This window comes from Salvelinus alpinus, chromosome 12 (genome assembly GCF_045679555.1).
Source record: "Salvelinus alpinus chromosome 12, SLU_Salpinus.1, whole genome shotgun sequence".
In the NCBI taxonomy this organism is placed as follows: Eukaryota; Metazoa; Chordata; class Actinopteri; order Salmoniformes; family Salmonidae; genus Salvelinus; species Salvelinus alpinus.
Window position 1 is genome coordinate 34942346 of NC_092097.1, and position 26636 is coordinate 34968981.

Consider the following 26636-nt stretch of genomic DNA (forward strand, 5'->3'; position numbering starts at 1 on the left):
CTATCCCAAACCCTATCTTCAAGCCTCATTGGAGCCAGACGGCAGAAACCTCAACTAGAGAGAGCCTCCCTCTCTTCCACAATGGAAAGGCTTGTTGCTCTCATGGTTATTTACCTGCCGTTCCGGATGTGTATAAGGGAGCACGAAGATTAGGTAATGTCGGCTTGAGCATATACACTACAAAAGTATGTGGACACCCCTTCAAATTAGTGGATTCTGCTATTTCAGCCACACCCGTTGCTGACAGGTGTATAATATCGAGCACACAGCCATGCAATCTCCACAGACAAACATTGGCAGTAGAATGGCCTTACTGAAGGGCTCTGTGACTTTCAATGTGGCACCGTCATAAGATGCCACCTTTCCAACAAGTCATCAAATGAATGCCCTGCTAGAGCTGCCCCGGTCAACTGTAAGTGCTGTTATTGTGAAGTGGAAATGTCTAGGAGCAGCAACGGCTCAGCCACGACGTGGTAGGCCACACAAGCTAACAGAGCGGAACCACCGAGTGCTAAAGCACGTAGCTCGTAAAAATTGTCTGTCCTCGGTTGCAATACTCACTACCGGGTTCTAAACTGCCTCTGGAAGCAACGTCTGCACAATAACTGTTCATCGGGAGCTTTATGAAATGGGTTTCCATGACCGAGCAGCCGCACACAAGCCTAAGTTCACCATGCGCAATGCCAAGCAACGGCTGGAGTGGTGTAAAGCTTTCCACCATTAGACTCTGGAGCAGTGGAAACGCCTTCTCTGGAGTGATGAATCCCGCTTCACCATCTGGCAGTCCGACGAACAAATATGGGTTTGGCGGATGCCAGGAGAACGCTACCTGCCACAATGCATAGTGCCAACTGTGAAGATTGGTGAAGGAGGAATAATGGTTTGGGGCTGCTTTTCATGGTTTGGGCTAGGCCCCTTAGTTCCAGTGAAGGGAAATCTTAACGCTACAGCATACAATGACATTCTAGACGATTCATTGCTTCCAAATTTGTGGCAACAGTTTGGGGAAGGCCCATTCCTGTTTCAGTATGACAATGCCCCCGTGCACAAATGGTTTGTCGAGCTCAGCGTTGAAGAACTTGACTGGCCTGCATAGAGCCCTGATCTCAAACCCATCAAACACCTTTGGGATGAATTGGAATGCCGACTGCGAACCAGACCTAATCGCCCAACATCAGTGCCCGACCTCACTAATGCTCTTGTGGCTGAATGGAAGCAAGTCCCCCCAGCAACGTTACAACATATAGTGGAAAACCTTCCCAGAAGAGTGGAGGCTGTTATAGCAAAGGGGGAACCAACTCCATATTAATGCCCATTTTGGAATGAGATGTTTGACGAGCAGGTGTCCACATACTTTTGGTCATGTAATGTATAATTGGAGGTGAACAAACAGCTAACTCCCCCAGGCTCTTCAGGTATTTCAAGCAGACAGCAGTGTTATCAGTGAGAGCTAGGTCGTGTTTCAGTCATCTAGAATGGCTTCCTCACCGTATCTCCTTTCCTTGGTGACAACTGATAGGCATGAGGGAAAAGATACGGTCAGGTTTCTACTTTAGCCAATAAAGACCTTGTCATGTCAGCGGTCATGAAGGACAAGAACATTTTAAAGGAAATTAGGAAAGGAAAATAACTGCCTAAGGAAACGAGGAAAGGAAGGGAATTGATGACTATTGGAACAGGGAGCCAGAGAGTGACAAGGGCCATGCTTGGCTATCTGTCGTCGCCTGGCTGGGTCGTCGGAGGTGGGAAACGGTTAACGGTTAAACAGACTGAGGACTGGGGTGCTAGGGAGACTACATTCCAAACCCCTCTGTGCTGTAAAACATGGAGCTCCACTGACTCCACCACTCTGCTACACCAGACTCACTCCTCCTCTCATAAGCCCTAGTTTGTTTTGCCTCTGCTTTTTGCATGAGTGTGGAATGGCTGCTTGACTGGGAGCTACCACTCTGTCACCACAGGGGCCGCCAGACTCACTGGTCCTGAGAACACAGCATTCTTTTGAAGCCGCAAGCTTCCTTTCTCCCCCTATGTTCTTTCACAATGGGCTGTCCCTGAAGTAAAGAGGGAGAGAGAGAGGGAGAGAGAGAGAGACAGAGACAGACAGAAAGTGAGAGCTAGGCAGCGCTCTGGAAGCCTAGCTGATCATTGCTGTGATATTCTGACTGCCCCAGCAGCTGAGAGAGAGGGCGCGTGACAGAAAGAAAGAGAGAGAGAGAGAGAGAGAGAGAGAGAGAGAGAGAGAGAGAGAGAGAGAGAGAGAGAGAGAGAGAGAGAGAGAGAGAGAGAGAGAGAGAGAGAGAGAGAGAGAGAGAGAGAGAGAGAGAAAGAGAAAGAGAGAGAGAAGGATAGAAGACTAGAAGCCTCTTTCCTTTCTATGAAAAACAAGTTCCCAAATAGAGCATCAACAGCAAAGTGCAGAGTGGAGGGAGTGTCTCGTCTCTTCAGGGGGAGCTGCTCACTAACATGAAGAAGAAAATAGTCCAGAGGAGCTACTACTAGTGGAAGATCTTTAAGAGGGGGAGAAGAAGACCAATAGTGTCTTTTCAGACACAATTCAAACCGATAGTGTCTATTGACTCTACTCAGACTAAAGGAGAAAGCCAAAAACTTTGTTGTCGAGGATGTCTTGGCTGTTGCCCATGTCATGGGCCAAGTGGACGTGGACAGCAGTCCGGGGAGCAGAGGAGGGAGAGGAGGTGGAGGGCCAGGAGGTGAAGGAGGAGAATGGACTGCTGCCCTGCAGAGGGCAGCGAGAGGAGGAGGAGGAAGAGAGATCTCAAGGCTGCAGGCGAGTGTGTTTGTTGGCTACATTGGAGCCTTGAAGCCTTTTAACAGTGAGAGCCCCGCAAGGCAGCTGGAGGGAGAGGGGCACCTGCTTTCCACCTGTGGGCTTTGTGACTTGGTGTTGTTCTGAAGGGGGGGATGAGCAGAGAGACAGAGAAAGTGAGAAAAAAGAAAGAAAGAAAAATCATTTGACTGTTAAACAGTTTTTTCCTACTGTAAGGTTCTCCCAAACAATGTTGTGTTATAGGCTTACTAGTTAATTCACGAGTGTGTGTGTGAGGTGTGTGTGTGTGTGAGAATTTTAACACGCCTCATGTATTTTATTATTGTCCCACACCACAGATAGATACAAACGAGTGATGTCATCTTAATAAAGCACACACTGTGTGTCCCTGTTCCTTGTGGGGGGGGGGCAAGACATTCCCCTGCTTATAGTGTTATCACGCAAGGATGTGTGATAGAGATGGAGAGAGATCAGCATACAAATATATATTTTTATAGCCGTGTTTAATTGCTATACCTATAGCACAGCATTGAGTGGTGGTGAGTCTTATTTCCAATCACAGCTACTATTAGTTATTTATCAGACGTAGTCAACTGGTCTTGCACATGACAGCTATGCAAACGCATTACATTTAAATAAGTACACATACTACAACATGTAGAGGACACATAGTATATTATGTACACAATACGTTTGTATTTCCAGATATTCTAGTGATATGACCATACTCATCTCTCTCTCTCTCTATCTCTCTTGCTCTCTTGCTCTCTTGCTCTCTTGCTCTCTCTCTCTCTCTCTCTCTTTTGCTCGTTCTCTCTCTCTCTGTTCCAGTTCAGACTCAGAGGGCCACTTTGAAACCCCAGAGGCTCAGAGCCCTGTCCACGCTCCACTCCAATTCCCAGAAGAGCTGGAGACCTTCACCACTGACAGAGCAGGTGAGATCATTGCTGCTTGCCTTCAACACAGATAGAAGTAGGCACAAAACACGGCAAAAAAATGTACATGCCTGTATTCAATAAAATTTAAAAAAGTTGTCTAACCCTGAAGGGGCAATTATTTTTGGGCACATGAGTCAGCAACCACAACAACAAGAGCATGACAGCATATCACAACCATACCATAATGACATACCACACATAGCAACTTCACAGGAAGGGATGTTGTAGGGATATTATGCCACAAAATAGTCCCTCACAACATCTACAGTACATGGTATGGCCTACCATGACACCCCAACATCCTTTTCATTTCACTCCCACAACCACGCACCATTGACTGACCATCACCTGGAGAGAATGCATTAGCTGGCTGGCTTCTTTTGGAGTTTCCATGGCAACAATAGAGCTTTGTCATTCTGTCTGTGCATTTCCTGCAGGGAACTGTTTGTTTGTGTGTGTGTGCGCACATGCGCATGGTGCTTCAACTTTTAACATTCCCTCAGACATGGTTTTCAATAGGCTGTTTTCATTAAAAAAAGATAGTGTTTGGTAGAATCAAGTAGATTTAGTGCTTCAGACTATTTGATGACTGTCCATTAATAATGTTTTCTTAACTGAAACTGCAGATTGCGTTTGCTCTCAAAGGACTGCTACTGCATTAGATTAAACTGCACCTACTGTTGAGCTATTTTAACTCTGTTCCATCTGACATGTGGCCAAACGGAGGGAGGTGTACCATGCCACTGTAATTGAAGACATGTGCTTTGTCTGCCTACCGTACTTTTCTAGGTATGTATCTGACTGTTAGACATTCATGAAGGCCATTAAAGTTACATAGCACTTAAAGGTTGGTATTAAAGTACCTTATTCACACCAACAATTACGTATGTGGTGAGGGAGTAGTCATGGGCTGAATAAAGAACGTATCTTATCCATTCAGGTCAAACTGAGGGAGGTTACTCCACAACAATAGCATATGTGGCCCAAATAAAATATTATTATTGTAACATTGGATAAGTAAAAGGTAGAGAATGGGACCACGGCCTGCATGGGAATTGGCTTTTGACTATGGAACTCAGGAGGTCACCCAGGAACAAAAGCAGTTGCTCCTCCTTGTTTTTAATTGTCAGTGGGAGGGGTCAAAGGTCAGGAGAGTGACATCCCATGTGATGGAACTAAAAATATCTCCATTATATTGATGGGCCCCATCAGATAGATTTGGATCAATGGGCCCCATTGTGTTGTCTTGCTAATGGTTCCAGATCTGTTTGTGCTGTCTTGCTAATGGTTCCAGATCTGTTTGTGCTGTCTTGCCAATTAAGCACAAACAGATCTGGAACCCGGCTAGCATGAAGCTGCGGTACTTTTAAAAACCTTTAGTAGTGTACACAAAAATAACCAACTTTGTTGTCTGTCCTCCTACTCTCTGAGTACTCAACTACACTACATGACCAAAAGTATGTGGACACCTGCTCGCCTAACATCTCATTTCAAAATCATGCGCATTAACATGGAGTTGGTCCCCCCTTTGCTGCTATAACAGCCTCCACTCTTCAGGGTACAGTATTGTGTCGAGGCACAGATTTGGGGAAGGGTACCAAAAAATGTTTGCAGCATTGAAGGTCCCCAAAAACACAGTGGCCTCCATCATTCTTAAATGGAAGAAGTTTAGAACCACCAAGACTCTTCCTAGAGCTGGCCGCCCGGCAAAACTGAGCAATCGGGGGAGAAGGGCCGATGGTCACTCTGACAGAGCTCCAGAGTTCCTCTGTGGAGATGTAAAAACCTTCCAGAAGGACAACCATCTCTGCAGCACTCCACCAATCAGGCATTATGGTAGAGTGGCCAGACAGAAGCCACTCCTCAGTAAAAGGCACATGACAGCCCGCTTGGAGTTTGCACAAAATCACCTAAAGACTCTCAGACCATGAGAAACAAGATTCTCGGATCTGATGAAACCAAGATTGAAGGAGGAAACCTGGCACCATCCCTACGGTGAAGCATGGTGGTGGCAGCATCATGCTGTGGGGATGTTTTTCAGCGGCAGGGACTGGGAGACTAGTCAGGATTGAGGGAAAGATGAACGGCGCAAAGTACAGAGAGATCCTTGATGAAAACCTGATCCAGAGCGCTCAGCACCTCAGACTGGGTGCGAAGGTTCACCTTCCAACAGGACAATGTCCCTAAGTACACAGCCAAGACAACACAGGAGTGGCTTCGGGACAAGTCTCTGAATGTCCTTGAGTGCCCCAGCCAGAGCTCGGACTTCAACCCGATCAAACATCTCTGGAAAGACCTAAAAATAGCTGTGCAGTGATGCTGTAATCTCTGCCAAAGGTGCTTCAACAAAGTACTGTGTAAAGGGTCTGAATACTGAATACATTTGCAAAAACATTTAAAAAAATGTTTTTGCGGTTTAAGCTCCTTAGCTTATTCAAGCCTGTCTCAAAATACAACACTGCCCATTTAAGACAGAAAAAAAGCTCTTTACCCTGACTCACTTTTCAAAGATGGCTAGAAATGCCATTTTGTGCTCTTGTAGGAAGCAACCACTCCCCCATTGCTGACTAGAAATTCGCTATAACTGGGCTAATAACTCACTTACTAGCAAAGAATGTGAACAAATGTGCACAAGTGGCTACATGCAGCTTTTGCTTTGATCTCAGAACAAGTGCATCTACTCGCGACCACTCATGCGGTAAGCACAGTCCAGTTCAAAGTGAATGACACAGATCCATATATGACAATGGTCTATTTACATATAGGGATACTGCAGCTCTGATTGGTTTTGTCCCTCTGGTCTGTAGAGTACGGGCTGAGTCGTGCTTTTTAATGCAATAGAATCCTACTCCAGTGCATTCTGCCTACAAGAAAATCTCTTGCATAGGTTGTTTTGTTTCGGTATGTTGCAGTGAAAGTGGCTAATATTGGAAATTCCCACAGTAGCGGGAAACTTTGATAGTTTTAAGTGAAGGGGGAAACTAGAAAGTTGAGTGAAGTTCAATCTCGTGCTTCTCTGTGCAGGCTGATATTTCTTCTGAGTGGCAGTCCCGGGGGAGGGAACATTGGTTGGCACTATGCATTTGGGCATGTAGCATTCGTCCATGGAAACACATTTCATGAAGCTCCCAACGAACCGTTCTTGTACTGACGTTGCTTTCAGAGCCAGTCTGGAACTCGGTAGTGAGTGTTGCAACCGAGGACAGACCATTTTTACCTGCTGTGATATGGTGATATTGGTGATATGTGATATTTCAGTTTTTGCTTTGTCATTATGGGGTATTGTGGATGGATTGATGAGGGAAAAAAACGATGTAATCTATTTTTAGAATAAGGCAGTAACGTAACAAAATGTGGAAAAAGTAAAGGGGTCTGAATACTTCCCAAATGCACTGTAAAACATAGCCTAATCTTTTGTATTATGATTTTTATTGTTTGTACTGGTAATCTCAATAAAAACATAAAACATATAACCTTGAAGCCCTGGGTACAGTGATCTGAACTCTGATTAACTGATTCTAGAACAGTTAAACAGAATTAATATAGATCTGGGTACTAGGGTATCTTTGTAAGTAAGGCTGCAATGGACTATTCACCAGTGTTGTTATAACTCTCTTCCTCAGCCTCTCTCTTTGCTTCTCTCCACACACACACATGCGCACATACACACACACACACACATGCGCACATACACACACACACACACACATGCATGCACACACATGCACACACACACTGAAGCACATTCACATATATGTAAACATACTAATGGCAGATTTGACTTTGCTTAGTAATGATTACAGTAGCTCTAAATATTTGGAATATGAGGATCAATGCTGCATTAAACGCTGTAGCAAATGAATTCCTCCACTCCACTGTATATAAATAATCTAGGTCAGAGGCTGACCCCTGTCTCCTAGCAACAGACTTTTGCATGAAAACTACTTTGAAGATGACAGCCATCATGAAACAGTTGTACATTCTAAAGGGAGTGTTGCAAAATCAACAGCTCTCTCAGTCTAACCTGTTATTCATTTATTAGGCAAGTCAGTTAAGAACAAATTCTTATTTACAATGACGGCCTAGGAACAGTGGGTTAACTTCCTTGTTCAGGGGCAGAACGACAAATTTTTACCTTGTCAGCTCGGGGATTCAATCTAGCAACCTTTCGGTTACTGGCCCAACGCTCTAACCACTAGGCTACCTGCCATTATAGTTTTTATATTTCCTTATCACAGTTTCCAGTCACATGAATGCATTGTTATGTTTTAGGTATTTAAAGAATAGCGTAACCATGGAAATATATGTATGCAACTGTATATTACTGTGGGATTGGTAGCCTTTCTCTTAACCTTTCTTAATATTCATACTCTAGCTAGCAACCTGCCTTGAGAAGGCTATTTTGTTGAAATTACAGCACACTCCAAATAATATATTTGATCATATTTTGCATTTGTGGCTATGTTTTTTACTTGTTTTTGAGTCGACTTGTCAAATCCCCTCTCCTGCTTTTACCAGATGCTCTGGGGGAGGAAGATGAACAGCTGATAGTGTCTGGCCCAGCCAGGGATCCAGCTCCTAGCCTCCTCTTTAACCAGAACATGGGTCAGGCCAAGCCCCCCTTGGCCCCTGAGGAGGAGGCCCCTGTGGACTCTAAGGAGGGGCCACAAACACTGCCCAACACCACAGACACTGCAGAGGTTCAACCCCCAATAGCAGGCCCATCAGCCCAGACCAATGGAGCAGCAAAGGCCACTGGTTCTCTAGACTTAGGTCTACCTGAGGAGGATAGACCACTGGCTACTTCTCTAGACTTAGGCCTAACTGAGGAGGATAGACCACTGGCTACTTCTCTAGACTTAGGCCTAACTGAGGAGGATAGACCACTGGCTACTTCTCTAGACTTAGGCCTACCTGAAGAGGAGAGGCCACTTGCTACCTCTCTAGACTTAGGCCTAACTAAGGAGGCTAGCAGTACAGAGACGCTTTGTAATGGACACCCCATAGAGACCATCCCTGAACCTCAGGCCAAACACACTAAAACCATACCCCCTTCCCTGAAGATAAAGGGAGCCCTTTCCAGGGCTAGTGCACAGAGGGGCAGGGACAGTGATATCACCCTAGTCCCTAAGGCTAGCTACAACTTCAACCTGGACCAATTCGACGACAGCTTCAATCCGTTGGCCAGCGGCGGCTACAAAATTCAGAACTCCCCGCCAGCTTTTGCAGCCGATGCCCTGCCCACAATGGAGTCGCTACCTGTACCTAGCTCCCTGCCCACACTGGGGTCGTTACCTGTATGCAGCTCTTCTCCACCGCTTTGTGGGACTAGTTCCTCACCTAAAATGGACGTTGAGGAGGTCAAAGATTCAGCGTCGGAGGCATCAGAGGAGCCCAAGCCTGTGAAGATGGAGTTTGGGTTAGACGAGGCAGTCGAGGTAAAAAAAACACCGCCCAGGAGGATGGGTAAAAAGCCCAGCAGCAAGCTCGCCGTCAAGAAACCAAGGGCAAAAGCAACGACAACAGTACCTGCCCTAACGCCGGCACCCGAACCAGTAATAGCTGAACCGGTAGTAGAGACGGTTTCAGAAACGACTTCCGAACAGCTTTCCATGCAAGGTGCCACCTTAAGTTTGGACGACGTTCCTATTCCCAAGTCCACTTATAACTTTGACCCCAACCAGTGGGATGACCCTAATTTGAACCCGTTTGGGGGTGGTGGTGGTGTCAAAATAAGTAGTTCCCCGGTTTTGCCCAAAGGATCCTACAGCTTTGATCCTCACAACTTTGACAACTATGTGGACCCCTTTAAGCCATCTACAGCCCTGGGCAGCGAGAACTCAACCTCCCAGGATACCCCACTTCCTCCGCCAGCAGAGGAAGCAGTGAAACCAAAGCTGGAGCAGCCCCTGGATGAGGGGAAGAGAATGTGTCAGAATCCAAAGAAAAGCAAGGACAGGATCATCACGTAAGTCCTCTACACTCACTAGTGTTCCAACACTAGTATAGCCTTCTTCATGTTAGTTCTGTTTTCAGAATGTGGATTGTCTTAACAAGAAGAAAGCATTCCATTTTCTTCCCGTGTCTTTTAAAAACACTTGGCAATGTGTATTTTATAAAACAATACTGTCAGAAAGCGAGTAAACATGTTAGATATTGCTCAATGGCCTATGTGATACCAAACTTGGCTTCATGGTTCTCACATTAGGCTGGGAAATATATTTTTGCCATTTGCAAGGCCACTGGCATCATAATGTTTGTCAGAAGCCTGCTGCCAAATCTTCACCTCCCCAGCCAACTCCTAGAAACCTATCTCATAATGCTGAGCAGTACATCTCTACTCATTCCTCCTTCGCTCTCTCCCTCATCTTTCATTTTCCTGCTGTATTCCCTATTGACCTTCTCCCGCCAACCCTACCAACCAACCTCCACTGTCTGTCTATCATGCACCTTTTCTCTGCTTCTCCTCCCACCTTGTGTTCATTCGCCTCAGGACCACTGAACAAGTGAAGTTTCTCTGTTTTCAGTTGTAAGTAGTACTCCCTCTTTCCTCACTCATTCTCTCTCTCTCGCTCTCTGGGTTGGTCTGCCATCTTTGCTTTCAGTCCTATTGCATGTGTTGTTATGATGAGAGCTCAGTGAAGGAGCTTTTAGTGTCCTGCACTCCTGCATGTTGGCACGTGAACCTTCCCCCTTAAAAAACATGCCTTCATCAGCTAGTAGGCTATTTCCTTAATGGTTGCCTTGTGAGTCTTTGGAGAGTTAAATAACAGATTTTTATCTGCATAGGATTTTGCATAGTGCTGTGCAATACTGATTAGACCAATGGGAGAATAGTGTGTATCAACCATCTGCTAGCCTGCTATCCGCTGTCTAGAGCATATCGGACTGTTAGCTTAAGAGGCCCATCAGACAAATTCTTTGGCCACTATACCTATTTTGCCAATTGGCCTGGACTCTTTCACCACACGGAGCCCTGCTGATCCACGACAACTGGTCTGCCGACGTTACAGTACGAGGGGGCTACTACTGACTTCTTCCGTCACGACGTCCCTCTCAGGCCCTTCTGCTAGCTTGCTAGCCCCGGCCCGCTAGCTGCCTGAATCGGCGTGTCTCCGGCCCGCCTGAGCAACTCACTGGACCCCTAAGATCACTCGGCTACGTATGCCTCTCCCTAATGTCAATATGCCTTGTCCATTGCTGTTTAGGTTAGTAATTATTGCCTTATTTCACTGTAGAGCCTCTAGCCCTGCTCAATACGCCTTAGATAACCCTTTAGTTCCACCTCCCACACATGCGGTGACCTCACCTGGTTTAAATGATGTTTCTAGAGACAATATCTCTCTCATCGTCACTCAATGCATAGGTATACCTCAACTGTATTCACATCCTACCATACCTTTGTCTGTACATTATGCCTTGAGTATATTCTACCATGCCCAGAAATCTGATCCTTTTACTCTCTGTTCCGAACGTACTAGACGACCAGTTCTTATAGCCTTTAGCCGTACCCTTATCCTACTCCTCCTCTGTTCCTCTGGTGATGTAGAGGTTAATCCAGGCCCTGCAGTGCCTGGCTCCACTCCCACTCCCCAGGCGCTCTCATTTGTTGACTTCTGTAACCGTAAAAGCCTTGGTTTCATGTATGTTAACATTAGAAGCCTCCTCCCTAAATTTGTTTTATTCACTGCCTGAGCACACTCTGCCAACCCGGATGTCCTAGCTGTGTTTGCAGAGATAGCCTGCAGAGTTCTGTCTTACTATCCAGGTCTGTGCCCAAACAATTTGAGCTTCTACTTTTAAAAATCCACCTTTCCAGAAACAAGTCTCTCACCGTTGCCGCTTGCTATAGACCACCCTCTGCCCCCAGCTGTGCCCTGGACACCATATGTGAATTGATTGCCCCCCATCTATCTTCAGAGCTCGTGCTGTTAGGTGACCTAAACTGAGATATGCTTAACAACCCGGCCATCCTACAATCTAAGCTTGATGCCCTCAATCTCACACAAATTATTAATGAACCTACCAGGTACAACCCCAAATCCGTAAACACGGGCACCCTCATCGATATCATACTAACCAACCTGACCTCCAAATACACCTCTGCTGTCTTCAACCAGGATCTCAGCGATCACTGCTTCATTGCCTGCGTCCGTAATGGGTCTGTGGTCAAATGACCACCCCTCATCACTGTGAAAACGCTTCCTAAAACACTTCAGCGAGCAGGCCTTTCTAATCGACCTGGCCCGGGTATCCTGGAAGGATATTGACCTCATTCCGTCAGTAAAGAATGCCTGGTTATTCTATAAAAGTGCTTTCCTCACCATCTTAAATAAGCACGCCCCATTCAAAAAATGTAGAACCAGGAACAGATATAGCTCTTGGTTCACTCCAGACTTGAGTGCACTTGACCAGCACAAAAACATCCTGTGGCGTACTGCATTAGCATTGAAAAGCCCCTGCGATATGCAACTTTTCAGGGAAGTTACGAACCAATATACACAGGCAGCTGGGAAAGCAAAGGCTAGCTTTTTCAAACAGAAATTTGCATCCTGTAGCACAAACTCCAAAATGTTCTGGGACACTGTAAAGTCCATGGAGAATAAGAGCACCTCCTCCCAGCTGCCCACTACACTGAGGCTAGGAAACACTGTCACCACCGATAAATCCACTATAATTGAGAATTTCAATAAGCATTTTTCTACGGCTGGCCATGCTTTCCACCTGGCTACCCCTACCCCGGTCAACAGCTCTGTGCCCCCCACAGCAGCTTGCCCAAGCGTCCCCCCATTTCTCCTTCACCCAAATACAGATAGCTGATGTTCTGAAAGAACTGCAAAATCTGGACCCCTACAAATCAGACAGGCTAGACAATCTGGACCCTCTCTTTCTAAAATTATCTGCCGAAATTGTTGCAACCCCTATTACTAGCCTGTTCAATCTCTCTTTTGTATCGTCTGAGATCCCCAAAGATTGGAAAGCTGCCGCGGTCATCCCCCTCTTCAAAGGGGGAGACACTCTAGACCCAAACTGCTACAGACCTATATCTATCCTACCCTGCCTTTCTAAGGTCTTCGAAAGCCAAGTTAACAAACAGATCACCGACCATTTCGAATCCCACCGTACCTTCTCCTCTATGCAATCTGGTTTCAGAGCTGGTCATGGGTGCACCACAGCCATGCTCAAGGTCCTAAACGATATCATAACCGCCATCGATAAGAGACAATACTGTGCATTCATCGACCTGGCCAAGGCTTTCGACTCTGTCAATCACAGCATTCTTATCGGCAGACTCAACAGCCTTGGTTTCTCAAATGACTGCCTCACCTGGTTCACCAACTACTTCTCAGACAGAGTTCAGTGTGTCAAATCGGAGGGCCTGTTGTCCGGACCTCTGGCAGTCTCTATGGGGATGCCACAGGGTACAACCCTCGGGCCAACTCTTTTCTCTGTATACATCAATGATGTTGCGCTTGCTGCTGTATACTTCTGGCCCATCTGTATACTTCTGGCCCATCTTTGGACACTGTGCTCACTAACCTCCAGACAAGCTTCAATGCCATACAACTCTCCTTCCGTGGCCTCCAACTGCTCTTAAATACAAGTAAAACTAAATGCATGCTCTTCAACCGATCGCTGCCCACACCTGCCTGCCCGTCCAGCATCACTACTCTGGACGTTTCTGACTTAGAATATGTGGACAACTACAAATACCTAGGTGTCTGGTTAGACTCTAAACTCTCCTTCCAGCCTCACATTAAGCATCTCCAATCCAAAATTAAATCTAGAATCGGCTTCCTATTTCGCAACAAAGCATCCTTCACTCATGCTGCCAACATACCCTCATAAAACTGCCTATCCTACCGATCCTTGACTTCGGCGATGTCATTTACAAAATAGCCTCCAGCACTCTACTCAGCAAATTGGATGCAGTCTATCACAGTGCCATCCGTTTTGTCACCAAAGGCCCATATACTACCCACCACTGCGACCTGTATGCTCTCGTTGGCTGGCCCTCGCTTCATATTCGTCGCCAAACCCACTGGCGCCAGGTCTATAAGTCTTTGCAGGGAAAAGCCCCGCCTTATCTCAGCTCACTGGTCACCATAGCAGCACCCACCCGTAGCACGCGCTCCAGCAGGTATATTTCACTGGGCACCCCCAAAGCCAATTCCTCCTTCGGCCGCCTTTCCTTCCAGTTCTCTGCTGCCAATGACTGGAATGAACTGCAAAAATCACTGAAGCTGGAGACTCATATCTCCCTCACTAGCTTTAAGCACCAGCTGTCAGAGCAGGTCACAGATCACTGCACCTGTACATAGCTCATCTGTAAATAGCCCATCCAACTACCTCATCCCCATACTGTTATTTATTTTGTTCCTTTGCACCCCAGTATCTCTATGTGCACACTCATCTTCTGTACATCTATCACTCCAGTGTTTATTTGGAAAATTGTAATTATTTTTGCCACTATGGCCTATTTTTTGCCTTACCTCCCTTATCCTACCTCATTTGCACACATTGTATATAGATTTATTTTATTTTATTTTTGACTGTATGTTTGTTTATTCCATGTATAACTCTGTGTTGTTGTTTGTGTCGCACTGCTTTGCTTTATCTTGGCCAGGTCGCAGTTGTAAATGAGAACTTGTTCTCAACTAGCCTACCTGGTTAAATAAAAGTGAAATTAAAAATACATTTTAAAAAGTACAGTTTATTAGATACATGTCCCAAACAATTACATGTTCAGTGTCCTAATAACCAATGCTACTGTATATTCTGTATTTACAAATCCTCTTCCGGTGTTCCTCTAGGAATTCGTGTAAGGTGAAGAAGTATGAAAACCAGTCCCTGGTCCTGAATGTCTGCAATCAGGTGTGTGTGTGTGTGTGTGTGTGTGTGTGTGTGTGTGTGTGTGTGTGTGTGTGTGTGTGTGTGTGTGTGTGTGTGTGTGTGTGTGTGTGTGTGTGTGTGTGTGTGTGTGTGTGTGTGTGTGTGTGTGTGTGTGTGTGTGTGTGTGTGTGTGTGTGTGTGTGTGTGTGTGTGTGTGTGTGTGTGTGTGTGTGTGTGTGTGTGTGTGTGTGTGTGTGTGTGTGTGTGTGTGTGTGTGTGTGTGTGTGTGTGTGTGTGTGTGTGTGTGTGTGTGTGCATAAGTGCTTGTGCAATATCAGTTGAATATAACCTTGCTACAGTGGCACTGCAATGTCTATTACTCAGTAGGTTAACACACACACACACACACACACACACACACACACACACACACACACACACACACACACACACACACACACACACACACACACACACACACACAGCTTCTTTCTCTCATGCTGACAAGTGCATCCCTTTCTCACACTCTCATCATTGTGTCCATAGCACTGCGGTACAGCCCTGTCGTGTTGACAGATGCATGAATCATCACTTAGCACGTGTTTATCAGTCTGTAGATGCCATGTGCCATCAAGTTTTATCGCATCCCATAACACTCCAATTGACTATTAAACTACCTCAAGTGAACCACCTAATCTACTACTTTGAGAAACAAAACAAAAATATTGTAGAAATCAAGTGCTATTTGCATGTTAAAATGCATATGGAATGCACCGTGCAATATTACGGCATTGTTTACTTTTTTTGTTGGTGGACTCTCTATGCAGATTTTACAGTGTGGCTCAGTAGTTCCCAGCCCGTGGTTCCCATCCCAGTTTACCAGATGGAATACATTCAATTCAATATAGTAATGACACCACAGGTGTTCTATCTGACTGTAGGCTGACGGTATGCTGACACTCCATTCTCTTGTTTACAGGAAGAGGATGTGGTGGTGTCACAGGTCCAAGAAATGCCCCGCCGCATTCGCCATGCCACCGATGAGGAAAAGCTGGCTTGCAGTGAAATCATGGACCAGAAAGCCAATGAGGAGGCCGGGATGGAGGTGGAGGAGGAAGAAGACTCAGTGTGTGCCAAAGGCCCAACCAAAGGCCTGGCCATCACAGACAATGTCAAAAGCCAGGCAATGCTGGATGGTAAGTTTGGTTTGGCTCTCAGGGCGTTCTTTAGATTTATTCAATGACCAAGACGTAGTCAAAGGGACTCTGTTTAAAAGTCTAAAGGGGCCAGTGGCCGCAAAACAAAAAACAAAACAATGCCAGCAGTTTTAGACAATCCATTAGATTAGCTCCATTAGATTACACTTGACTACAGACAAAGCAGAAAAGCAGTTTCTGGAGAGCCTCTGGGATTGTAGTCCCATAATAGTTTTTACTGCCATCTATTGGCCATTGAAAATCAAAAGTTGAGTAAATGACTTTTCCATCTCCATCCCCATCAGAGCATGTTAACGGAGTTGAGCGGTTGGAAATCCCGCTCATTGCTCATGGAATCACCGCTCAGGCGCTCCATGTCCTTTCATACGGCACTGCTAAAAACCGCTCAGTGCTCACAGGGGAAAGAAACTCCTGCTCCAAATTCGCTCCATTCATTAAAATCACAATTGAATCAACACCCATCTATTATTGTGACTGCCTGGACCTACCAATTGGTTTTTAAGTATTGAAACCAAACCATATGGATTTGAATGAAAATATTTTTATAAACACAAAAAGGTGAATGTAAGAAGCGAACATAATTTTAAATAGGCTACATGTCATATTAAACAGCATATAAACACTAAATAGGTCAGCAGACAGACAGAAAAATACTTATTAGTTCCTTGAATTAATTTTTAGATTCATTGCTTATATTATCAGCCGGCCAGCAGCTGATAATATCCTCTCCAAACTTGCAGCCACTGGTCATGCGAAACACCTTTTTGGCCACTCTTGCCAGGCTGGGCAGACGCAGAGTTAAAAAAAAAATCAGGGTCTGAATACTTAGGTAAATAAGGTATTTCTGTTTTTTATTTTTAATCCATTTGCAAACATTTCTAAAACCTGTTTTCGCTTTGTCATTATGGGGTATTGTGTGTAGATTGCTGAGGATATTATTTTATTTAATAAATTTTAGAACTAGGCTGTAACATAACAAAATGTGGAAAAAATCAAGGGGTCTTTCCGAAGGCACTGTAAATATTTTGCTACAATGACACACTTAGTTATCTACCCACCTAGTTCCTTTCTGTTAGCATGTGCACGTAGTATGTACACCATCATGCTGTTGGGATAAGTGTCTTTTCAGATTCCATAATGATTCTTTAGTTGGTGACACTACATCACCGCGCTCCCTCTCTTGCTCTTGGTCCTCATCTTTGTAAGTCACCTTGATTTAGGACCTGAGTGTTTTATAACTTTCTTTCTGAAAATATTTAGCTCCAGCTCCGCTCTGCTCACATACTCTGATCCCCATAATAATTATTCATGTATTATTGTCTTCCTCTCAGGGCCACAGGCGAAGATAACACACTATATGAAGGAAAATGACATTTGCATTTCAGTAAGTAGGCTTAGATCTTTTGATTTGCCTCTAAGATTTGTTATGCTTTTTCAATAGAAGCCAGTTTGCATTAGAGCACAGATTGACATGTTTTTTCCTTGGTGTCTATAGAGTGAAGAGCTGTCAATCACCCCAAGGTCAAAGTTGATTGGCTGCAAGGGACAGGATGACAAAGGTAGTCCCTCCTCCATGGATACCATATCGCTAAATGAGATGGACAAAGCAGCGGTGCTCACCTTGATCAGAGAGGAGGTATAGTAACTGACCAATAGTGGTTATTATACCAAACTGAAAAGATCTGGGTCATGTTCATTAGGCACCAAATTGAAGAAAACGGACTGAAATAGGGAGGGACTATCTGGAGATATCTAATTAGAAATGCTAATTTTCGTTTCCCATTGCCTGCCCTAAAGAACACAACCTAGGTTGCACTAAGAGCTAGCCCTCTGAGCTAAAGGCCCAGTTCCCTGATTGCTGACTGTCACTGTAGTACTGCACACTCACTGCAGTACTTCTATTATACCATAGTAAACATACTCAAACTCTCAACAAGTACTGATGTAGGATATTCATTTTATCAACCTGTTAAAGGAAAACTGTATTTTAGGTTTAAAAAGGTTTCTGAAGTTTGTAGTTTTCACTTTGAAATTTCAGACTTGATTTTCCCTTTAAGAAAAAACTACCCCTACATGTCCATTATTATGATCCATTTAATAATTGACATTTCCTGTTGCTGCAGGATTATTTTCCAGCTGTAGAAACTGGCTCAAATTAAGATCCTACATCTGTAGCAAGCAACTGGATGCCTGCCAAGCCTATATTAAGCATAGTGGTTTCTCCCCAACAGATAATCACTAAAGAGATAGAGGCCAACGAGTGGAAGAGAAAGTATGAAGACAGTCATATGGAGGTGTTAGAGATGAGGTATTATATGGCACTGTTGTTTTAGTTCGACATAATTCAAAGTGAATCATATATAACAGGAAAACTCACAAGAAAGCTTTTAGACTGAAAATAAACCTTTTTATTTGGATTTGTGTTTATTCATCTCTTGTAGGAAAATAGTGGTGGAGTACGAGAAAACAGTTGCACAGATGATTGGTAAGTTCTTGAAGAGTTAATTATCTGCACTGATATGAAATCACAGGATTGGTGAAAGCAATATAGTTGATACCTACCAGCTTATGACTTTCAGCTTATTCATACCCCTAGACTTATTCCACATTTTGTTGTTCCAGCCTGATTTCAAAATGGATCAAATTATTTTTTTCCTCCCCTGCTACACACAATACCTCATAATAACAAAGTGAAAACATGTTTTTAGAAAATGTTGCAAATTTATTCATCAGGAAATGGAAATGAATGTATTGACAAATGAACAATTATCTTTGTATTCTCTTTTTGTTATAATTTGATTGAATTATCTTGTTTTTTAAACATCAGAGCAAATTCATGGAACTAGACGTTGATAGCAAGCCTATTAGGCTATTGAAACACCCTTGTACCCTTACTCCTTGTTTGGACGTATCTCAACTTAGTGACCTTAGACCTGTAAACTTTGCAGAGGATGAGCAGCACAAGAGGAGTGTCCTGGGCTCCCAGAAGAGTGTCCAGCAGGTGACTCTGGAGCGGGACCAGGCCCTGGACGACCTCAACTCTGTGGAGCGCTCACTCTCGGACCTCTTTAGACGTTACGAGAACATGAAGACCATCCTGGAAGGATTTAAGAAGGTATGTGTTAACGTGAGACTAGAGAGAAGGTTTAAGAAGGTGTGCGTGATACCAGTGGAGGCTGGTGGGAGGAGCTATAGGCAGACAGGCTCATTGTAATGGCTGGAATGGAGTAAATGAGACGGAGTCAAACATCATTTCCATATGTTTGATACCGTTTCATGTATACCATTCCAGCCATTACAATGAGCCCATCCTGCTATAGCTCCTCCTACCAGCCGCTTATGCGTGACTTGTGTTACCGTTACACTAGCAAGGTTCACTCACTGTACTTGAAAGACTGTTGAGTTGAAGTAAACCTTTCTGTCAGTCCATGTTGTATTCTGTGTTTTACTTCATGTTTTGATTGTTCTTTACCTGACCTTTCATTATCACTACTTGTAATGGAGAAATACCAACCCACCAAAACAATACATTCGGTTGAATTAAATTTCAGATCTGTCTGTGTGTGTGTATCTAGAATGAAGAGGTGCTGAAGAAGTGTGCCCAAGAGTATCTGGTCCGCGTCAGACAGGAGGAGCAGAGATACCACACACTCAAGATCCACGCTGAGGAAAAACTAGACAAGTAAAGACAGACACATACACTTTTTAGTTTAATATAATTTTGATTTATTTTACCCAAAGAGATTATTTATAATGTATTTAAGATTATAAACACAAAAGTATGTGGACACCCCTTCAAATTATTGGATTCGGCTATTTCAGCCACACCCGTTGCTGACAGGTGTATAAAATCGAGCACAGCCATGCAATCTCCATGGACAAACATTGGCAGTAGAATGGCCTTACTTTTGATGACTTCTGTAACCGTAATAGCCTTGGTTCCATGCATGTTAACATTAGAAGCCTCCTCCCTAAGTTTGTTTTATTCACTGCCTGAGCACACTCTGCCAACCCGGATGTTCTAGCCGTGTCTGAATCCTGGCTTAGGAAGACCACCAAAAATTCTGAAATCTCCATTCCTAACTACAACATTTTCAGACAAGATAGAACGGCCAAAGGGGGCGGAGTTGCAATCTACTGCAAAGATAGCCTGCAGAGTTCTGTCCTACTATCCAGGTCTGTACCCAAGCAATTTGAACTTCTACTTTTAAAAATCCACCTTTAAAAACAAGTCTCTCACCGTTGCCGCCTGCTATAGACCACCCTCTGCCCCCAGCTGTGCTCTGGACACCATACGTGAACTGATTGCCCCCCATCTATTTTCAGAGCTTGTGCTGCTAGGTGACCTAAACTGGGACATGCTTAACACCCCAGCCATCCTACAATCTAAGCTTGATGCCCTCAATCTCACACAAATGATCAATGAACCTACCAGGTACCACCCCAAAGCCGTAAACATGGGCAACCTCATAGATATCATCCTAACCAACTTGCCCTCTAAATACACCTCTGCTGTTTTCAAACAAGATCTCAGCGATCACTGCCTCATTGCCTGCATCCGTAATGGGTCAGCGGTCAAACGACCTCCACTCATCACTGTCAAACGCTCCCTGAAACACTTCAGCGAGCAGGCCTTTCTAATCGACCTGGCCCGGGTATCCTGGAAGGATATAGATCTCATCCCGTCAGTAGAGGATGCCTGGTTATTTTTTTTTAAATGCCTTCCTCACCATCTTAAATAAGCATGCCCCATTCAAGAAATTTAGAACCAGGAACAGATATAGCCCTTGGTTCTCTCCAGACCTGACTGCCCTTAACCAACACAAAAACATCCTATCGCGTTCTGCATTAGCATCGAACAGCCCCCGTGATATGCAACTTTTCAGGGAAGCTAGAAACCAGGCAGTTAGAAAAGCCAAGGCTAGCTTTTTCAAGCAGAAATTTGCTTCCTGCAATACAAACTCAAAAAAGTTCTGGGACACTGTAAAGTCCATGGAGAATAAGAACACCTCCTCCCAGCTGCCCACTGCGCTGAGGACAGGAAACACTGTCACCACCGATAAATCCACTATAATTGAGAATTTCAATAAGCATTTTTCTACGGCTGGCCATGCTTTCCACCTGGCTACCCCTACTAGAGGTCGACCGATTAATCGGAATGGCCGATTAATCGGGGCCGATTTCAAGTTTTCATAACAATCGGATATCGGTATTTTTATTTAATCTTTATTTAACTAGGCAAGTAAGTTAAGAACACATTCTTATTTTCAATGACGGCCTAGGAACGTTCTGCCAGAACGACAGATTTTTAACCTTGTCAGCTCGGGGGATCCAATCTTGCAACCTTACAGTTAACTAGTCCAATGCTCTAACACCTGATTACATTGCACTCCACGAGGAGCCTGCCTGTTGGCGAATGCAGTAAGCTAAGGTAAGTTGCTAGCTAGCATTAAACTTATCTTATAAAAAACAATCAATCAATGACTGTCATTGCGCCAATGTGTACTTAACCATAAACATCAATGCCTTTCTTAAAATCAATACACAAGTATATATTTTTAAACCTGCATATTTAGCTAATAGAAATCCAGGTTAGCAGGCAATATTAACCAGGTGAAATTGTGTCATTTCTCTTGCGTTCATTGCATGCAGAGTCAGGGTATATGCAACAGTTTGGGCCGCCTGGCTCATTGCGAACTAATTTGCCATAATATTACATAATTATGACAACATTGAAGGTTGTGCAATGCAACAGGAATATTTAGACTCATGGATGCCACCCGTTAGATAAAATACGGAACGGAATAAACGTTTTGTTTTCAAGGTGATAGTTTCCGGATTAGTCAAAGGTATATGGTTTAGAGAGAAATAGTCGACGCGTTATAATTCCTGTAATAACTTGCGGCTGAATTTGAAAAGGGTTCCTTCGTTATTTTACCGTTCATGTCTTCCATAGAGAATGTCTTGATCTACTTCAAATAAGGTCTGTGTTTCGTGCAGGCTTAAACCGCCTCGACGTTTTGATACCCGTGTAAATCTCACTAGGATAAGGTAACGTTTGTCAACATATTTTCATAAATCCACTCTACAATTTTTTTTTTATCTTCGCTTATATTTAGCCAATATTGATCAGAGTTACCTTGTCCTATGGATATCTACACAGTTATAAAATTGGCACGGTGATGTAAGCCTACACGAAACACAGACCTTATTTTAAGTGAATCTAAAAAATATCCTATGCAATAATGAAGGAACCGCTTTTCAGATTTTGCTAGGTGTCATGGGAATTATGACTCGCACTTTGGTTGTCAATTCTTACCATGCCCATTATTAAAATAAGATTTCCTGCATATAGAAATTAAGGTTTTTGTTTTCAACATTCATCACAGGTAACTTAAACTCTAATTTTATTCAAACAGTTGAGAGTATTTGTCTCCTAAGCAGACTCTTCAGTATCATTGTCACTTCAGAGCTGTGTGCGTGTATTTATGTATTATATTAAGTTAAAATAAAAGTGTTCATTGTTCATTCAGTATTGTTGCAATTGTCATTATTACAAAAATGTGTGTGTGTGTGTATGATATATATATAAAAAATATATATTTTTATAAATCGGCCGATTAATCGGTATCGGCTTTTTTTGTCCACCAATAATCGGTATCGGTATCGGCATTGAAAAATCGGTCGACCTCTAACCCCTACCCCGGTCAACAGCACTGCACCCCCCACAGCAACTCGCCCAAGCCTTCCCCATTTCTCCTTCTCCCAAATCCAGTCAGCTGATGTTCTGAAAGAGCTTCAAAATCTGGACCCCTACAAATCAGCCGGGCTAGACATTCTGGACCGGTTCTTTCTAAAATGATCTGCCGAAATTGTTGGAACCCCTATTACTAGCCTGTTCAACCTCTCTTTCGTGTCGTCTGAGATTCCCAAAGATTGGATAGCAGCTGCGGTCATCCCCCTCTTCAAAGGGGGGGACACTCTTGACCCAAACTGCTACAGACCTATATCTATCCTACCCTGCCTTTCTAAGGTCTTCGAAAGCCAAGTCAACAAACAGATTACCGACCATTTCGAATCCCACCATACCTTCTCCGCTATGCAATCTGGTTTCAGAGCTGGTCACGGGTGCACCTCAGCCACGCTCAAGGTCCTAAACGATATCCTAACCGCCATCGATAAGAAACAATACTGTGCAGCCGTATTCATTGACCTGGCCAAGGCATTCGACTCTGTCAATCACCACATCCTTATCGGCAGACTCGATAGCCTTAGTTTCTTCTCTGATAGAGTTCAGTGTGTCAAATCGGAGGGCCTGTTGTCCGGGCCGCTGGCAGTCTCTATGGGGGTGCCACAGGGTTCAATTCTTGGACCGACTCTCTTCTCTGTATACATCAATGATGTCGCTCTTGCTGCTGGTGAGTCTCTGATCCACCTCTACGCAGACGACACCATTCTGTATACTTTTGGCCCTTTGGACACTGTGTTAACAACCCTCCAAACGAGCTTCAATGCCATACAACTCTCCTTCCGTGGCCTCCAATTGCTCTTAAATACAAGTAAAACTAAATGCATGCTCTTCAACTGATCGCTACCTGCTCGCCCGTCCAACATCACTACTCTGGACGGTTCTGACTTAGAATATGTGGACAACTACAAATACCTAGGTGTCTGGTTAGACTGAACTCCCCTTCCAGACTCACATCAAACATCTCCAATCCAAAGTTAAATCTAGAATTGGCTTCCTATTTCGCAACAAAGCATCCTTCACTCATGCTGCCAAACATACCCTTGTAAAACTGACCATCCTACTGATCCTTGACTTCGGCAATGTAATTTACAAAATAGCCTCCAATACCCTACTCAATAAATTGGATGCAGTCTATCATAGTGCCATCCGTTTTGGATATCTCACCTCATTTGCTCACATTGTATATAGACTTATTTTTCTACTGTATTATTGACTGTATGTTTGTTTTACTCCATGTGTAACTCTGTGTTGTTGTATGTGTCGAACTGCTTTGCTTTATCTTGGCCAGGTCGCAATTGTAAATGAGAACTTGTTCTCAACTTGCCTACCTGGTTAAATAAAGGTGAAATAAAAAACTAAAAAACTGAAGAGTTCAGTGACTTTCAACTTGGCACCGTCAACAAGTCAGTTCGTCAAATGTCTGCCCTGCTAGAGCTGCCCTGGTCAACTGTAAGTGCTGTTATTGTGAAGTGGAAACATCTAGGAGCAACAACGACTCAGTGAAGTGGTAGCCACACAAGCTCGCAGAATGGGACCGCTGAGTGCTGAAGCACGTAAACATTGTATGTCCCCTATTACAACACTCATTATCGAGTTCCAAACTGCCTCTGGAAGCAATGTCAGCACAATAACTGTTTGTCGGGAGCTTCATGAAATGGGTTTCCATGGCCGAACCGCCACACATAAGCCTAAGATCACCATGTGCAATGCCAAGCATCGGCTGGAGTGGTGTAAAGCTCACCGCCATTGGACTCTGGCGCAGTGGAAACGTGTTCTCTGGAGTGATGAATCATGCTTCACCATCTGGCAGTCGGACGGACAAATTGTGGTTTGGCGGATGCCAGGAGAACCCTACCTGCCCCAATGCATAGTGCCAACTGTAAAGTTTGGTGGAGGAGAAATAATGGTATGTGGCTGTTTTTCATGGTTCGGGCTAGGCTCCTTAGTTCCAGTGAAGGGAAATCTTAACGCTACAGCATACAATGACATTCTAGACGATTCTGTGCTTCCAACTTTGTGGCAACAGTTTGGGGAAGGCCCATTCCTGTTTCAGTATGACAATGCCCCCGTGCACAAAGCGAGGTCTATACACAAATGATTTGTCGAGATCGGTGTGGAAGAACTTGACGGGCCTGCACAGAGCCCTGACCTCAACACCATCAAACACCTCTGGGATGAATTTGTACGCCAACTGCGAGCCAGGCCTCACTAATGCTCTTGTGGCTGAATGGAAGCAAGTCCCTTCATCAATGTTCCAACATCTAGTGGAAAGCCTTCCCTGAAGAGTAAGGCTGTTATAGCAGCAAAGGGGTGACCAACTCCATATTAATGCCCATGATTTTGGAATGAGATGTTCGACTAGCAGGTGTCCACATACTTTTGGTAATGTTGTGTATATTGCTATCATCTTGCCTATTGTTCATTGGGTACAGTACACAGTGGAGGGAAGAGATCTTCCTTTGGAGGTCTTTTATTTTTCACTATTTTCTTTCTCTAACGTTTATCTCTCTGCTGTGTTGCAGGGCTAATGAAGACATAGCCCAGGTGCGCTCCAAGGCCGACTCAGAGAGCGTGGCTCTTCATGCCAGCCTGAGGAAAGAGCAGATGAAGGTGGACTCCTTGGAGAGAGCCCTCCACCAGAAGGTACTTGACTTACTCCACTTGGGGAAATATGTCTGTAGAATCGGGTTGAATACATCCCGAGAATAAATCACTTTCCTCCCGGGTAACCTGGTATTTCCCGCTAAAACCGCAGGTGTCATTCAAAAGCATTATAAATCATATAAATAGGTTTATTGTAACGACTTTCCTCTTCTTCTGACGAGGAGTAAGAGATATCGGACCAATTTGCAGCGTGGTAAGTGTCCATTTTAATATGTAAAATTGAACACTACAAAAATAACAACGTGAAAGAACAAACGAAAATCGAAACAGTCCCGTATGGTACAGACACAGGAAACAACCACCCACAAAACACAATGAAAAACAGGCTATCTAAATATGGCTCCCAATCAGAGACAACGACTGACACCTGCCTCTGATTGAGAAACATACTAGGCCAAACACATAGAAATAGAACAACAGAACAAAACATAGAGAAACAACATAGAATGCCCACCCCAACTCACGCTCTGACCAAACTAAAATAAAGACATAAAATAGGAACTAAGGTCAGAAGGTGACATTTATGTCTGGATTTGATTAGAGCTTTGGTCGAAAATTCAACCCTGATGCAACCTGAGCCTGACTAAATACATTTATGAGCCCTACATTATTAAAGACGTTATCATTTAGTGATCATTTAGCCCAAGCCCAAAAAAGGCCAAATGATTGTGCCATTATCAAATACAGCTACCGCACATTATGCACAACAGAAAAACATAAAAGCACATACAGTAGATGTAGCTATGCAATGGGTAAATAAATGAATCAAGCTCGAGTAAACTTTTTGAGTGTGAACTGTATTGCACTGTATTAAATGGAATGAAATTACACACCTCGTTCAAACCATGATAAAGCTGAGAGAAAATGCAATTCTGTTGCAGCACATGCGGCCTACAAAGTTACAAGTATAGGCTAGCGAATTTGATTTTAATTGTTCATAATATTTCCCCTAATGTTATTAGCCTACCTCTTTCTCTCTCTAGTGTTGTTTCATTCCTTTCTCGCAACAGTTAAATTAAATAAGTTTCGTTGTCCTTGTCTTCATCATTGTAATGACATCCTTGAATAATATAGGACTAGAATGAGATGCAGAAGGCTTTCAATTCTCTTCAAGAGGTTTGAATGGTTATGGATCTGAATAAATAGCCTACCGCCATCGTGCGTTCGCTCTTCTTTCAGACTACCCCTGAGTTCTATTGGCTGCTGTATTTAACATTCAGCATACAAGAGCTTGCGCCACTCTTCGAATAGTTTATTGGTGTAAGAAATGCAACAACAAAAAATGCCCAGCAAGCTATTCTAGTCTAGCTTTTCCTGCATAGGACTCCAAGCGCTAAGGAGCCTTTTTTTACAGCGAGAGACCAGCAGAGCACAGGTGCGTGCGTATTGCGCAAGAGACAGAGGCTATGAGTTAGAAGCTTATTATGCATAACCCCCATTCA

The 26636-nt window shown here is 44.0% G+C and overlaps 1 protein-coding gene across 2 annotated transcripts in view; it reads left to right on the top strand.

The window, feature by feature from the left end:
- The window catches only part of LOC139535984 (transforming acidic coiled-coil-containing protein 1-like), a 46058-nt gene that overhangs the window by 14189 nt on the left and 5233 nt on the right, over positions 1 to 26636 (top strand). Inside the window, exons 1-12 of one of the 2 annotated variants that reach the window (XM_071336023.1) lie at positions 2083 to 2791; positions 3623 to 3726; positions 8248 to 9697; positions 14544 to 14604; positions 15542 to 15758; positions 17111 to 17163; positions 17275 to 17415; positions 18011 to 18087; positions 18221 to 18264; positions 18728 to 18894; positions 19355 to 19461; positions 25053 to 25173. In XM_071336023.1, coding sequence (XP_071192124.1) covers positions 2625 to 2791; positions 3623 to 3726; positions 8248 to 9697; positions 14544 to 14604; positions 15542 to 15758; positions 17111 to 17163; positions 17275 to 17415; positions 18011 to 18087; positions 18221 to 18264; positions 18728 to 18894; positions 19355 to 19461; positions 25053 to 25173 — 2709 coding nt within the window. In that variant the 5' untranslated portion in view covers positions 2083 to 2624. Of the gene's footprint in view, positions 1 to 2082; positions 2792 to 3622; positions 3727 to 8247; positions 9698 to 14543; positions 14605 to 15541; positions 15759 to 17110; positions 17164 to 17274; positions 17416 to 18010; positions 18088 to 18220; positions 18265 to 18727; positions 18895 to 19354; positions 19462 to 25052; positions 25174 to 26636 lie in introns of those variants that run through there. The other variant, XM_071336024.1, reaches the window with a different exon arrangement.